This window comes from Engraulis encrasicolus, chromosome 19 (assembly GCF_034702125.1).
Source record: "Engraulis encrasicolus isolate BLACKSEA-1 chromosome 19, IST_EnEncr_1.0, whole genome shotgun sequence".
NCBI classification, from domain to species: domain Eukaryota; kingdom Metazoa; phylum Chordata; class Actinopteri; order Clupeiformes; family Engraulidae; genus Engraulis; species Engraulis encrasicolus.
Window position 1 is genome coordinate 3,378,340 of NC_085875.1, and position 16,718 is coordinate 3,395,057.

Here is a 16,718-nt window from a genome sequence, read left to right on the forward strand (position 1 = left end):
TTAAATCTTACTTGCCAAACAAACTCTATATCAGTAAAGATTGTCTAGTAAGTTTTCTAGTAAGTTTTCCAAACTTCATTTTCACCAGCATTTGGTCACTTTGCTGGTGTTCATTTAGACCCTAAATTTTAGAGCCCTGACTATGTTGGAACAAGTTCAAAGTATTGGAGTCAGCTGGATGGTTGGATGCCATTTTAGTTTATTTTTTAAAAATGGAGGCTTCCCATTTACAAGATTGATCTTTCATGAATACAATTCAAGTATACAAACTAATAGTAAATAAAACATGTGCATCAGTGTGTTTATAATGTAAACAGTCTTTTTCAGTTAATATAGCCATATTTTGATCTCACCACTCCAGTCGCAGATGTCTTTTTCAGTGTTTTTCAGTTAATATAGCCATATTTTGATCTCACCACTCCAGTCGCAGATGTCTTTTTCAGTGTTTTTCAGTTACTGCCATATTTTGATCTCACCACTCCAGTCGCATGTAGCTGCTACCGAGGGCAGCACGGGATGAAGTGAGACACACACACAGGCCTGCTGGTGGGCGCGGAGGGTGTGGAGCGTCTGAGAGCTCTGGTGGTCGTAGAAATGCACCAGACCCGTGGAGCTCCCCGAAGCTAGCAGCGATCCACACCGGGAAAACTCACACTGGACGGCATAGCCCTCTACCTACAACGCACACACGCGCACACACAGAGAATACAAATACGTTTAACTCTTGTTTAATTGTTATTTTGAGAGTTGCGTTTAGTAGAAGTACACTTACAACACTAGTAGTATGATATTACCAAGTTGAATCCATGTAATATCATACCACTAGTGTTGTAATTACATGTGTAAGAGTACTTCTACTTCTACTTCATACAACTCTGGTCATTCCAATGATAAACATTGCTTTAAAGTTCTTGACTGAATGTGTGTTCACATACTAGAGCTGTGAATGACAATGCTGGACCTACCCATCATGCCTTTCATGATTTATAGAATCTCATATCAGTCTGGCCAACTTGCCTATAGGACAAGTTCTCTTAGTCCAGAAAAACAGAAACAATTCAAATGTGTGCAACACAGTCAATGAAGTAATCATCTCATGGGGGCCTTTTCCCAAAGCCAAAGAAAAATAAAGCCCTCCATGCCTCGTTCCACCCTGCAGTAGGCTACAAAGACCTGGCTGTTAACTGCCCTAATTGAAAACTCCTTGCCATGAGAATCTCACCTTGTGTCCTTTAAAACGCCTTTTCTTATTCATGCGGTACGGCCTCTCCGCTGAGAAGATGCCGATGTAGTCCCCGTTGGTCTGGGCTACAAAGGACTCTCCCTCTGGGTGTAGCGCGAGGCTGGGGCAAGTGTATCTCTCCTGAATATGCACAGCAGACGAGTTTAAATCAGAGAGTACATTATTAAAGCATTACAAGGTGTTCACAATAAGGTGTTCAAGCAAGGTTAAAGTGTTGATAGGGATGCAATAAAGATCAAGCATGAACACAAACACACAAACATAATATTATATATATATATATATAATAATAACAACACTTAATATTTAATGTCTTGCAGATTACGTAAAGGTGCACTGGGTAGGATGGTGTCCAAAGTACATATTGTTGCTATGCTGCTCATTGAAACGGTGCTGCCTATTGCCAAATTGGATAATTTCATGAATATTTACTAAGCTTAAATAATAAACAAATACTTACTAGTATGACCAATGTATAGCAGTTAAATGTTTATTTTTGGAAAATCAAAATTACAGACATGGAAAAGATCCACCAGGTGATAGGACCTCTGAACAGTAATTTGAAATAATCAACTGCAAAAGTCAAAAATGGTGGCTACACCGTTTTGCACATAAACTCTTCCAATCTTGCGTCTTGACAAAGCAGTGCTCACATGAAAGATCTGGTTGGAGAGCTTGGCGGTGGTTCCGTAGTCCCAGGCCATGAGCGTGCGGTCGGCTGAGTCTCGGCTGACAGAGTCACTGCTGGTGATGAACTCCTTTCCCCCGGACAGGAACAGGATATCCAGAGTCTGCTGTATCCCAGCCTTATATGTCTTCACCATCTAAAATAAACAGCATTAAAAAAAAAACCTTTCCAACACTACGTATATATAGTATAATTAACAATGTTGCACTTTTTTAAAACAGTATTACATAAAACCAGCAGTGCTGTTAAACCACTGCTGTTAAATGTCTATTTTTAGAGCTAGAATTACAGTACATTTCAGATTTCCACTTATAGTTATCATTTTGTCAAGGAATACAAGCAGTGGTGTAGTCTACTTTTTTATGGTGGGTATACTGTATATTTGAGCATTTTTTGAAGTGGGTATACTGTATATATTTTTGCTATTCAAAGTAATGGATCAATCAATTTTAAGTGGGTATACTGAAGTTTATGAAATTTAGAAGTGGGTATACTCCGTATACCCGCGTTCTACGTAGACTACACTACTGAATACAAGGTCAATAGAGGAGCACAGGCCTTAACAGGCCATTAAGATGATAAACAATAAGAAGCGACCTTCTTAGCTAGGGCCCACTGGGAAAAGAGGCAACTGCCTCAATGTGACTACCCTAGTAAAATGAAGGAGAAATAAAATAAATTGACCTTGCAATAACAGGCCATTAAAAAGATAAACCATAGGAAGTGACCTTTGAGGAGCGGGCGTCCCATGCCTTGACCTCGGGGCTAAAGCCTCCACAGAGAAACACCTCAGGATCAGCAGGCTGTACAGCCAGGCAGGTCACCTTGAACTGGTTCCCCACTTTAACAATCTCCGAACCTTAGGAGACAAGAGAAGACAGCGTTTTGGAGGAGGGCTGAAGATCAGTAACCCAGAGAAGAAATACAAAACACTCATACAACAAAAAATACAATTCATAAAATAAAAGCAAACATTGATAAAGACAACAGGCATTCACCTTTTTAAGAATTCAACATTGCAATTAATTTGCAGACACAATTTTTTTTTTCAACTACACAGTGCACTGTGCACGAGCTAAACAGTTACTTCACATTATTGCATCACAAAATGTTTTTTATTGGGATAACTTCAAATTGAAATTTGATATGATGTTGCTGGAAGACAAATGTCATGCTGTTTTCGAAATGACTTTTTAATGACAATACCGTAAACTTTGACATTATTTTTGAATCAAGCGTTTGCTGCATTCCAGAAACACTTTCAAGTGAACACAGTCTTCTTGTTCCCAGTGATCTCGCCAGCCTTTAATGCATACCTCAGTGATCTGGCCAGCCTTTAATGCATACAGTACCTCAGTCCTCATAGAGAATAAGATCTGGCCAGCCTTTAATGCATACCTCAGTCCTCATAGAGAATAAGATCTGGTCAGCCTTTAATGCATACCTCAGTTCTCATAGAGAATAAGATCTGGCCAGCCTTTAATGCATACCTCAGTCGTCATATATGGCTTTCAGGCCGACCAGAACGGAGCTGGTGTCGGTGCTCACACCAGTTACGTTCGGCACTAAAGTGTTTGTCTGCGAACCGACAGTGTTCATACCGGGCTCTGAACTTTTTCCACACGTGACTGTGTTACCTGGATGAACCTGACGACCACGCTGTCGTCACGGTTCGCAGAGAAAAACCTAGTATTTTGCGGAACGCAAACATCTGTGGCGTGAACACGACAGTCGGTTCGCGATTATGTGCGGGAACGGGCTCCAGCACGGTTCTCAGTCGGCCTGAATGCGCTAATAGAGAATAAGATCTCGCCAGCCTTTAATGCATACCTCAGTCCTCATAGAGAATAAGATCTGGCCAGCCTTTAATGCATACCTCAGTCCTCATAGAGAATAAGGGCCTTCTTGTTCCCAGTGATCTGGCCAGCCTTTAATGCATACCTCAGTCCTCATAGAGAATAAGGCCGGGCGGGGACATGCTTGCTGTGGGCCTAAAACTATGCATGCAACCACGTGCCACCGAGTGCACATACTTGCTTCACAACATGATCTCCAAAAATTCCGTGCTCCTGGACACGGATGTTAAGGACATGAAATCCGTGTCCAGGAGCACGGATTTTGCCAAAATTCCGGCCTCCTGGACACGGAACTGTTTTCCGTGCTCATGGACACGGAATTGTTTTCCGTGATGGACACACAGAACAGCTCTATGTTTCCACAGTCTTTGACCTCAGTCAAATATTTTTTCTAAAAAAAAAACATTTCTTACTGACAGGTTAGGGTTAGGGATTGTTTTGGTCTGGGCACAGCAAGTATTCTTTCGTTCATTATATGCATTTGATAGCCTATCAACCAACTGGAAAAGGTATTTCTCAAAAATATGTCTTAAATGACAGGTTATGGTTAGGGAATGTTTTGGTCAGGGCACAACTTAAATTGCTACAGCATTATCTTGCTTAGTATTAGCATTTGGTATGTATTTTCCAATGATAGAGTTAACACAGTGCTGTGGGAATATAGAAAGCACTTCCGTGTGCCCATCACGGAAAACAATTCCGTGTCCAGGAGCACGGAATTTTGGCAAAATCCGTGCTCCTGGACACGGATTTTGTGTCCCTAACATCCGTGTCCAGAAGCACGGAATTTTTGGAGATCAGGCTGTGCTTCAGGATGACCAAAGCACTTTGCATGATATCACGGTATCATCTAGGGCAGGGCCGTATTATGAACACAAACCAGGATTTCCCCCTGCACTTTAGGCCGCAAACGGTCCTCGAGACATAGGTTCCCCACCTCTGATCTAGAGGTCAGATACCAATGGGGCTCCCATTTATATTTTCCACCACTGTTTGACTCTACCGCGAACTCAACATGCAAGTTTGGAAGATCGCCCCTTGAGTTTGTTGTCAATATTGCATCGCACAAGCGCGTCTGTGTACCTTTTGCCTGGTGCTCTACCATGCTCAAAAATGACATAACATAGTACGTTTTTGCACATTTGTCTACCCCAACTCACAGAATATGTTTTCGCACATTTGCCTTTTTTTTGTAGTATTTATTTTCTCCCTTCCTGACTATTCCCTGTATTACAGGTGTTCTGACATTATGTGGGCATTATGTGTATTTATGTAAGCTACTTGACACCTTAATTTCCCCCCGGGGATCAATAAAGTTACTCTACTCTAAAATTCGCCTTGCAACACGTCAGTGCACAAAATGTGCCCATGGCACATTCCAGGCCTATTGGGAACCATGCTCCAAAATGAAAAAAACTCACAGGCAAACTGAAATGGGTCTGTAAAATGACAGGGGGAAAAATAAATAGAAAGGCGGTCTCTCCTCATCACAACCCTCAGTAGAGTTCCATGTGTGTTATGGGGTACAGTGAAGGATCAGAATATTAAGAAGGTATATCGGAGATATGGTATTATCTTCATCTTGCCAAAGCCAAGTGTCAAACTAATCTCTCTGGGGCTCTGTGCCTGCTGCATAATTAATAACCGCTATCGACATTTTAATTAAGAAACATGATTAGCTCAACTGAAATGAGAAGATAGGAGACTTTTCACTCTTCATACAGGCCCAGTAATATGTTCTCTCTCTCTCTCAGACAATCTTAAATTTGCCATGCATGATTGCACTGTTGTGCAAATTTAACAAGCAAATGGGTAGAAATTCAAGGTATCAACCAAAATACACCCCAAAAAATAAAGCTATTATTCTGCAGGCGGTGTCCACAGACCATTTCTCTTTTTTTCATCCTGACTGGCTGCTTTTTTGGTCATATGTATGTGCATTTTGACCGTTTCACACCCCTGGAGATACAATGAGGCAGTATCTATCTATACCTTAATTTGCTAAGGTAGTGCTACTCATCCAAGATGGTCCCTACATTAATGTGTGCTGTGGCGAGAAGGTTTGCTGTGTCCCCCAGCTCAGTGTCCAGAGCATGGAGGAGATGCGAGGGGACATGCCACTACACCAGGGGACATGGAAGAGGCCATAGAAAGACTGGCATCACGTTAAGTTGTACAGTATGTATCTCACGACAGTGCATTCTGCTTTGAGGTGTGACGCCTTTGCAAGTTAAGTCGTGGCCCTCAGCACTCCGGAAAAAAACACTTTTGCCAAGTGAAAAGGTTTGTGCAGTTTTCCTGCCGTGCTGCCGAATTTCTGTTGCCACAGTGATTTTCCAAATTTACTGGATGAGCTCATAATAGTTTGCTAACAACCGTTTTTGAAGGCAGGCAATTCTAAGAACTGACAAGATACCACAGTTACTCAATGCAGTTAAAATATCATGTCCTTGTAACATAGAGCAACAATACTTTGGTTTGACACTTGGACATGGGTATGGAAGTTCATGATTATGATTTCTCTGGCATGTGTTTTAAAATAGTATTTAAAAAAGTATTACTCATGAAGGAGAAGGGGGATACTTCCGGACTGAAAATGAAGTGAAATAAAATAAAATAAAATAAAACAAAATAAAAATGGCTGTGTGTGTGTGTGTGTGTGTGTGTGTGTGTGTGTGTGTGTGTGTGTGTGTGTGTGTGTGTGTGTGTGTGTGTGTGTGTGTCTGAGAGGCACTCGTTCAGATCTGAGCCAAACAGTGTCAAGGGGCGCGCCAGCTACTGCCCCTTATCTGTAATGCCCTGCAAATAAAGCCAATTGTTGTCATCACCACCCGAGCCAGACTTCGCACTGTTGGTGACCGAGCTTTCTGTGTACACGTGACCAAAAAGCAGCCACAAAGGATGAAAATAGAGAAACGCTCTGTGGTAACCAACCAACATTCTTTAGGCGTTAGGCGAGAGTCAGGTTATTGTATGTCATGAATGATAATACGCACAGAAACACATTGCGGCCTCGTGTTTTGCCAGTGTGAATATGCCTACTTGTAATTTACACATTTACTGGATAAGCTCATAATAGTTTGCTAACAACAGTTTTTGAAGGCAGACAACTCTAAGAATTGACAAGATACCACAGTTACTCAATGCAGCTAAAATATCATGTCCTTAACACAGAACAACAATACTTTAGTTTGACACTTGGACATGGGTATGGAAGTTCATGATTATGATTTCTCTGGCATGTGTTTTAAAATAGAATAATTAATCATGAACATGTAGGGGGATACGTCCGGACTGAAAATGAAATAGAATAAAATAAAAAGGATGGGTGTGTGTGTGTGTGTGTGTGTGTGTGTGTGTGTGTGTGTGTGTGTGTGTGTGTGTGTGTGTGTGTGTGTGTGTGTGTGTGTGTGTGTGTGTGTGTGTGTGTGTGTGTGTGTGTGTGTGTGTGTGTGTGTGTGTGTGTGTGTGTGTGTGTGTGTGTGAGTGTCTGTATAAGGCACTCGTTCAGATCTGAGCCAAATAGTGTCAAGGGACGCGGCAGCTACTGCCCCTTATCTGTAATACCCTTCAAATAAATCCAATTCATATGTCATCACAATCCATTTTCTCTGTGTCACCTTCCTCCCTCACTCCATCTAGAATTGCTTAAACATCCCCCCTTTTTTCCTTTCAGTTTAGTATCATTTCTACGACTGAAAGCAGCATTATCCATCCCTTCCTAGCTACATAATAGCCCATGGGTCAGTGACAATTGATTGCACAATGAGAAATTTTAAAATGTTTGAATATATTATTCTAAACTGCAAATGGGTTGTTTCTACATGCTTCGGTTACAAAAAAATATTGTGAGCTCTTTTTAGTTTTTGGCAAACTGTTATTTTTCCCTAGAAATGAGGACATAGTGACTTTTATGTTTGCTAGATTTCTAGACAGTGACATTTTATGACCTATTTTTTAGTGAAAACCTATGTCGCTTGTGATCATCACAAAGTTACCAAAATCACACATAGGGTTTGTTATCTTCCTAATAAAAAAGGACAACATAAAATGATGTTTTGGGAGTCAGCGTTCCTCCATCTCCATCCTAGTGTGACCAAGAGGAGCGCGTGATGTTCTGTGCCCCGGCATGATGCCCTCCTGTCTCCACGTCTGTCAGCACATGTCAGTGTGTTGTGGTGTGTGTGTTTTCCCTCCTGCGTAGAAGGCCTTGCTTGCTTGTGTGGTGCAGTGCAGTGGGGCTTGTTAAGTGGCACGGCTGACTGCTGCAGGGACTTGGATGGGGAATGAGCAAAAACAGACAAACACAAACAAACAGACAGACAGACAGATACACACACCCACACACACACAGGCACGCACATACGTCAACACACACACACACACGCACACGCACACGCACGCACGCACGCACGCACGCACGCACGCACACACACACACACACAGGCGGACAGAACTGCATTTCAATTTGGTTTTACCTTGTCCAGGGACTGCAGATAGAAATGAGTTGTATTACCTATAATTTGGCACAGGCCATCATTTTAATTTTGTAAACAATGACTATTGTGCATGGTCCCTGCTGACCTAAACTAAATAAACAACATAAACTAAACAAACTAAACTCGAGACGGCCCCTTTCCAAATCAAACTCATCCACAGACAAACTGCTGAGTGAGTAGAGCCTGGTATGGTATGGTATGGTATGGGATGGGATGGGATGGGATGGGGATGGTATGGAATGGGGATGGGGATGGGGATGGGATGGGATGGGATGGGATGGGGATGGGATGGGGATAGGATGTGGCTCTGCATGGGGATGGGATGGGGATGGGATGGGGATGGGGATGGGGATGGGATGGGATGGGATGGGATTGGGATGGGATGGGATGGGATGGGATGGGGATGGGAATGGGATGGGGATGGGATGGGGATGGGATGGGGATGGGATGTTCTGTGGCTCTGCATGCGATTATCCATACCTGTCTCCACGTCTGTCAGAATAGCAGTGTTGTCAAAGGATCCGGAGAGGAGGCGTCGGCCACAGGGGGTCCAGCATGCGTCCCGCACAGCCCCACTGTGGCAGCAGATCGTCCGCAAGCACCGTCCACTTCCTGCACCATCCCAGATCTGAACACAAGAAGAAAAGGATAATGACTGACACCCACACATATTTAATAGTACTCTACTACACTGTGTGCAGAATTATTAGGCAAACACGTTTTTTGACAATATCGTCCATTGTATGCATATTGTCTGACACCACCCTTTATGGACATGAACACCTATTGGATTTAAGCATTCCAGGTCATGCATATTGGTATAATAAGAGATGCTGTGATCGAAGGAGCCCAATACCCTATATCAGGGCAAAATTAGTGTGCATAATTATTAGGCAACTTTGTTTTCCTCTCAGAAAATGAGCTACAAAAGAGATCTAACAAACTCTGTAAAGACTATAAACAATTTTGAAGTCTTCTAGAAGGGTGTGGCTGTCTTGAAATATTGGTCACATCCATCTAATGCACCGTTACAAGCCATCAGTGTCACATAACATGTGCCCACAAAGTAACTGCCAGATTGAGAAGAATTGAATATGAAACTACCACAAAACTATTACCCTGCAGTGCTGTTATATTCCAGAACTGAAACCTACATCGAGTGTCCACAAGAACATTGTATTCAGCACTCAGAGACATGGCCAAGGTAAAACAGGTGGAAACCTGAAGACCACTCAACAAGTAATTTAAGTCAAGACTGGGTCAAGAAATGTCTTTAGACAGTTTTTTCAATGGTTTTATGAACTAGTGAAAGTGACTGTTTATGGACCAGGTTGATGAGCCTATGGCTAGATCAGTGATGTGCACACTCAGATCAGTTCCCGAGTTCCACTCAAATACCAGCAGATTACTGCATAAATACCATTGTCTTTGTAAATGATGTGATTTTCTCCCTCTAAAAGATCCAGCCATGGGTTCATCCACCCTGTCTGTCAAGAGTCACTTTCCCAAGTCCATAATACCTTTGAAAACTCTGTCCCCAGGTATTTTTGACCCAGTCTTGACTTAAATAACTTGTTGAATGGTTGTCTGGTGTCATCCCTTCTTACCTTGGCCATGTCTCTGAGCGCTCAATACCCTGTTCTTTTGGACACTCGGTGTTGGTTTCTGTTCTGGAATATGATAGGACTGCAGGGTAATATTTTTTTTGTAGTTCCACGTTAAATTCTTCTCAATCTTTGGCAGTGACATTTCTTAAGAGACTGATGACTTTGTAATGGTGCATCTGATAGTTCTGTGCGAATGTGACCAACATCTTGCTAATTTCAAGACAGCCACATCCCTCTAGAACACTTCAAAATTGTTTATAGACATTTCAGAGTTTGTTAGATCTGTTTTGTGGTCCATTTTCCAAGAAGAAAACAAATTTGCCTAATAATTATGCACACCTGATATAAGGTGTTGGGCACCTTCGACTACACCCCCATCTTATTATACAAATATGCATGACCTGGAATGCTTAAATCCAATAGGTTTTCATGTTCATATAGATTGCTGTTGGAAAATGTGCATAAAAAAGACAATATGGTCAAAAAACATGTTTGCTTAATAATTCTGCTCACAGTGTATATAGCAATAGCAATAGGATTTGTATAGCACATTATCATACACAAGTGTCATTCAATGTGCTAAAGAGAAAAGAAAGAGAAGAGAGAAGAAAAAATATTGTAGAAAGTAGAAATTATAAAAAGAACAAAACTATGACCAAAGACAGACCAAAATAAAGCTGTTTTTAATTCTTATGAAAACATGATATGGTTGGGGCAGTTCAAATTTGGACAGGAGCCTGGTTCCAGCATTTGGCAGCATAATGACTTTTTTCGCCCTGTCTGGAGGTCACCCTAGGCCCAACTAGTAGAAGAGACTCAAAGACATCTTTTAGGATGATATTACACATATTATATAACATCAAACAAACGCAATGCTTTAACCCATTTTAGCCTGGAGCGACATATTTGCTGCATTCAGGCTCTTGAGATTAGATTTTGTTATTAAAATGTGGGTATGATAGAGCTGAATGAACAAACTCTACTGCAAAATGAGGGTCCTAGCTTTTAAATGCTTTTCTATGTGCTTCGGAAGCTGATGTGTTTAGGTTTCGATACGCAGAGAGGGCACATTTTCTCAAAAAGGACTTAGGCTAAAATGGGTTAAACATGCATATTGGTATTCCATTTTCCCAGTACAGTCGCTCAGAATGAGGATTTTTGTACTGAGGCAAAAATTGTGCCCTATGTGGGCTCATCACAAACGGTGCGCCTCTCTGATTGTAAATTTAATTCCAGGTAATGGAAAAGCTGCATAAAGGGAGAGGTAATTGGGGTAAGGGGTGCTTTTAAATATATTTTGATGCAAAAAGAAGGACGTGATACAATTTCGAGGAGCCCATTATGCAAAATAGCAGGGTTTACAACTGTGAATAGCAAAACACTTCACTGGCTTTTATGCAAATTCATTGGAGATATTATAAGTTAGTCTTCTCTTCATGATTTAGCACCTCTGTAAATCACTACCCATTATTTAACGGTTGTAGTTATTTTGCTCATATATGTGTTAATGTTGACAATACACTCTGACTGCTTCCTCTCCTGCTCTACTTGTACTGTCAAGGAGGAATACATCAAGAGTGTCATGGTAATGGATAAAGGATACAATAAAGGACACAATCTTTATCCTACTGAGCAGGGCTTGACATTAACTTTTTCGCTTGCCGGCCACTGTGGCTACTGGTTTTCCCGAGTCACTAGCCATCCAGCTATTCTACTAGCCACAAATTTGATTTTTTTTTTTTTCTTTTTAACCATTACGCTGTACATCTAACCTCAGAAACCGAGGTGCTTAAAGCATTAAGATGAGTCTATGGGTTTCTACATGGAAATAAAACAAATAGAAACTGAGCAACTGAGCTTTTTCTTGAACTTAAATATAAACAATTGATACACAAGGGGCAAAGTACGTCGTGCCATAGAATAAGCTACCTGCCAAATTGGCTAGTGACAAAGACATTGTTACCAGCCACAGCCAAGTTTCACCAGCATTTGGCCGGTTGGCAGGTGCCAGTGTCAAGCCCTGCTACTGAGGACTAAGGCTGCTCGAAAAATGAATATCACGATTATTTCAGTCAATATTGATATCAAAATATTTTTAGACAATATTTATTTTAAAGACAAACTAATTGTGCTAAACAATTCACAGTCTTCCCTCCCTTCAGCAGTTGGAGTGGAGGGCCATAGAGACACAGTGGTGTTCTGCATGAGTGTTGGGTAGCAAGTCTGCTTTTTGCTCACAATGGCTGAAGTGGAGGGGAATGCGTTGCACTTGGTTTAACTGACCTTTTGGCAGTATAGACAAATGACAAAAATATTGTTTCTAATCGATATTATGAAATTTGATATTGTTTGACTGCAATATCGATATCAAGATATTAATACGATATATTGCACAGCCCTGCTGAGGACCAATGCCATGTCTCCCTGTCCCCTTCAAGCTCAAAGCAACTCCACTCCCATGTGCTAATAGGCAACATTAAATGTTCATCTACAGGAGACTCATGTCAGATGGGGTACGCTTCCTTGACAATACTCTATTACTACTTTATTACAACTCATTTCAACCTTTAAGACAAATGATCTCTGAAATGACTCAAGAGCCAGAAACCATAAATTCAGGCTCATGACATTCAGGCTCGGATAACTGTTGTGTTCCATGTTGATCGTGTAATTTGTAGAGCCAGAAAAGAGATTTTCGAACATCAGCAAATAACAACAACCTTCTCTTCGTGACTGACATAATCAAGGATGAAAGGAAAGTGTCCTACCCTCTTATTTAAATCTTTCTTTGTCCGTTTCACCCTTAATATTTGTGCCAGATCAAGGCAAATTCAGTTCTGGGGTTCTACCTTGCCACTAAAAAAGCACACCATCACGTGTCTAACTGATCTGATATGATGACAAGCTTATAACACAAGCCGGGACCAAAATGCAACAATGGAGAGACCATCCTCTGTCAGTATAGTGATGCAGCGCCTCCTAAAGGCCAACGTGGGATATTGACTAAATCCAATAGGAAGCATCATATACTCACAAGGGTATAGCCTAAAAAAAGCCTAAAAAAACACATTCAAAATATGATTAGAAATCTAATGAATAAAAGGTCTTCACATAGAATACTAGTTGACACACATTCCCTCACACACTCCCTCACATTCTCAACTAATTTGCAAAACCAAACTTCTGCAAATATTTGAGACAATTTGAGACAATTGTGAAGCTAATAATATAGCAGGTTTTGAACCACGCTTAACTTACTGTTGTTAGCTAGCCTACATTATTACATAAGGTGTCCTGATCAGCAAATCAATGTATTTGGTTGACATGATGGCTCCCTTATTCGTTTTAAAATGCACAAGCCAGTGGTAGCCAGACATCCAGTGCTGTTATAGTACACCACGGCAGACAAGCTAGTGGCAGCCAGAACAACCAGTGCTGTTATAGTATACCACGGCACGACAGACAAGCTAGTGGCAAACAGAATGTTCATTTAAATGGCAGCGTGTGATGTGAAGACCGTCTCGACTCTTCACCACCTGTTCTGTCTCTTCCTCGACAGCTGTTGGCTACACCCTCCACAGACTTCATTGCTCGCTTCTCTTCCTGGTGGTGCCCCTGCACAGAGAGGCAAATCCCCTCATGAATATTTAAATTGTTAATTATATCGTGTGCACTGCACAGCCCGTCAGGAGGCCTCCGCTCCGACAGACAGGAAGCACAATATCCCCAAGCAGGGGTGCTGACAGGATGGGGGGACAAAGGGGACAGTTGTACCGAGCGAGGAGAGAGGAGGCCGAACATTAAGTCCTCATTCCATTGTGTCTATTGGGCTGGGGGGCCCTTTCAGATGACTTTGTCCTGGGCCCGGCCAAAACTGTCAGCGGCCCTGTCCCCTAGAATGAAAATATTCAGCGGCGGCACCCTGAATCCTGCGTCACTTAACCTTTCTGGAGGAAACTGATGAACTCTAAATCCTCCAGGAGAGCTGGGCCCGAGCCTGGTGCACAACACTGGATCCACATGGGAGTGGAGCCCATGGGCCATGACACAGATTCTCTGACACGGCTTCAGAAAACTGCTTTTGGGCTCTGCATTATGTTAAATTGTTTCCTGTTCTTGACAGGTATCCCTTACCTTACAAAAAATAAAGTTTCAGTCTCAATCCAGGGAGTTGTACCCAAAGCCAAATTCAAAAAGGTCTACGCAAAAAAACAAAAAGAAACACTATCTGCTCTTTTATTTTTGCACAATCATGTTCATTGATTAACCACCAACAAGCACTCTGATTCAGTGCTGATGGGCATTGTCCTCATTTTACTTCAAAGATCTACAGGTATATTTCTGACAATTCTATTTAGGCATACACTTCAATCTGCATCTGCTAGCTCACGCCCACACTTTAAAAATATAGCTTTTTTGGATATTGATGTCTTAATATTTCAATATCTCAAACTTCATACCCAGACATTTATTGTTTTCCGTGCTTGTTTGTCTAATATGTGGAGCCAGAAAAGAGCTTTCAAACAACTTCAAACCCATATTTGTGTGAGTTAAATTGACTGCCATAGTCATGAACAAATGTATAGTGTCCTACCCTCTTAATTAAACTCTGTTTCTCCCTGAATTTTGGTGTCAGATTCATGCAAATGCAGTTCTGGGGTTCTACCTTGTCAATATAAAGAAAAAGTTTAATTAAAATCTGTATCGATCGGACCCCAAAAAGTCAATTTTCATGTGAAATGACCCCTTTATTATTATTATCATTACTGGTAGCTGTTATTAATAGCCGTATTTATAATCATTGCTCCTTGTATTATCATTAGATAACATAATAACAAAACTATTCCATACCTTGATGGTCCTGTCCATCGAGGCAGACATGAGCAGATGGCTAGTGTGCGCTGCTGGACACCACTGCACTGTGTTGACCGCTCCCTGGTGAGCTTGGAGCTGGAAGAGGGTGCGTCTTGGCAGCTCCATCCGGCACACCTTCTGGAGAGTTGTATAGTAATAAAGTAAAATACTGAAGTACAGTAAGTACTAAAATGCATTACCTGTACTTAATTGGTAGTGTCGTCAACAATAATCGATTCGGCAATGCAATGCAAGGCATGGGCAATTCAATTCAATGCGGTAAGTTCCATAATCGCAAATTTTTTAAGTTTCAATCACTTCCGTGGATATTTCGGGAGCAAATGAATGTTAAATTTAATGAAAGCACTTCAAAGCATTGAAAACGGCAAGACTGATACAGAAAACAGCCAATAAAATGTTGCTCAGTATGTGACTACTTGCATTGCCTCATCATGACTGATGACACATTTGCTTTGCTTTCAGTAGAAATGTAATGCATTGCAATGCATTGTAGAATTGAATCGAATCGTATCGAATCTCTACCTCCCGAATCGTAATCGAATCGAATCGTGAGGGCAGTGCCAATGCACACCACTATTAATTGGTGTAATCCGCGCCCCCCCCCCCCCCCCTCTTACTTCACTACATATTTACGATGAATTTAATATCTTTACTCCAACACATTTAATGTAGTAATGTTTAAATACTTCTATGTGTACTTTAAGTACTTCAGTAGCAGTACTGGAGATGTATTTTTAAAGCATGTCTACTTGAAATACTTAAGTGCAAGACATATTCCATACTTTTGTACTGTATGGTATTAGAAAAGCAGTTGTAGTTGATTTAGTAGGCCTACTTGTACTTTTACTTTATACATCACTGACCTGTCCCAGGTAGGGTAGCACTCTCTCACACACCTCTGAAGACAGTATGGAAGTAGAGGCTTGACCACTAGAGGTGCCAGTGCCACACAGCGCGACACCGTCATCCTCTGTCCTTGTCAGCCTCTGTCTCTTGGAGATGTAAGGTCTTACTCCCATCGGTGCTGTCAGACATCTCTTGGATGGATTTAGGTAAGCAGGGCTTTGTGGTGCGATACTGGAAGGAATAGGCGATGCAATTTTGTAGTTGTCCACCAATTGTGGTGTGATACTGGAAGGAATAGGCAATGCAGGCTTGTAGTTCTCCACCAATTGTGGTTGTTGCAACAAAAGAGGCCTATTCAACTGCCAGGAAAGCCCCTCGGCTGATGCTGTAGGCCTACACTGCCTGTCCTCATTGAATCCAACGGTAGAGTTGTCAGGTCTATCAAGCTGCCTAACAGTGCTGTCCCTTTTTAAAGTGGAAGTGGGGGCATCGTTGTCTGATGCAGACTCCTCGTCTGATCCCGAGTCTTCATACGCAACTAGAGACAAAGAGGCCATGCTGCAGTTTGAGAAAAAGAGTAAGACTGAGGCTGATTAGTCCAAAAAAACTCATTCAACCATGCCACTGCCATCTGCTGGATGCATTATAGACTAAGTCTAAAACTACAGAAGCACTAGGTGTGATCTAGGTTAAATCTTTGCAGTACCACTACACCAAAGAATAACAATTACTGAATACTCTTGTCTTGGCTACACATTGTCATCATTACCCAGTCGACAACCACAAGGACCGTAGGATAAGCTTACTGACAGAACAGCACACTCTTGATGCTGACTTCAAGGAATCGGACATAGAGAATGTATTGACATAACCTGTTACTCATCATCATCATCATCATCAATGTTACATTTGGTGTTTGTGTGTGTGTGATAGAGACGCTCATACACTCTCTGGTGTGATAAAATAAACACTCAGTTTTCCGGCTTCCGGTTTAATGTCTCAAGTAAACTACATACAAGTCCCAAATACAAAAATGCTTTGACAATGAAAATGAAGCAGAATCGCTGACACTCTTATTATGACAATTGAACACTGCGTTGACAT

General features: G+C 41.6%; 1 protein-coding gene across 2 annotated transcripts; it reads right to left on the bottom strand.

Annotated features, from left to right (window-relative positions):
• Positions 1 to 16,556, bottom strand: wdr25 (WD repeat domain 25). 2 transcript variants are annotated; one of them, XM_063183447.1, is made up of 7 exons: positions 15,632 to 16,556; positions 14,745 to 14,882; positions 8,767 to 8,914; positions 2,660 to 2,790; positions 1,897 to 2,067; positions 1,223 to 1,363; positions 1 to 675 (listed from the first exon to the last, which is right to left on the bottom strand). In XM_063183447.1, the coding sequence occupies exons 1-7, from the start codon at positions 16,169 to 16,171 to the stop codon at positions 454 to 456; spliced, it is 1,491 nt and encodes a 496-aa protein (XP_063039517.1). In that variant the 5' UTR covers positions 16,172 to 16,556; the 3' UTR covers positions 1 to 453. The 2 variants fall into 2 exon arrangements, with proteins under 2 accessions (XP_063039517.1, XP_063039515.1); XM_063183445.1 differs by having other exon boundaries at positions 3 to 675; positions 14,745 to 14,885.
• Positions 16,557 to 16,718: the final 162 nt, after the last annotated feature.

Excerpts from the sequence above, each read along its gene's own strand:
- wdr25 (XM_063183445.1), bottom strand. The coding sequence starts at position 16,171 with ATGGCCTCTTTGTCTCTAGTTGCGTATGAAGACTCGGGATCAGACGAG. Across the intron at positions 2,068-2,659 it reads GGGACGCCCGCTCCTCAAAG|ATGGTGAAGACATATAAGGC; the intron begins GTCACTTCCTAT and ends TGTTTATTTTAG. Across the intron at positions 1,364-1,896 it reads TCTCCAACCAGATCTTTCAT|GAGAGATACACTTGCCCCAG; the intron begins GTGAGCACTGCT and ends GTGCATATTCAG.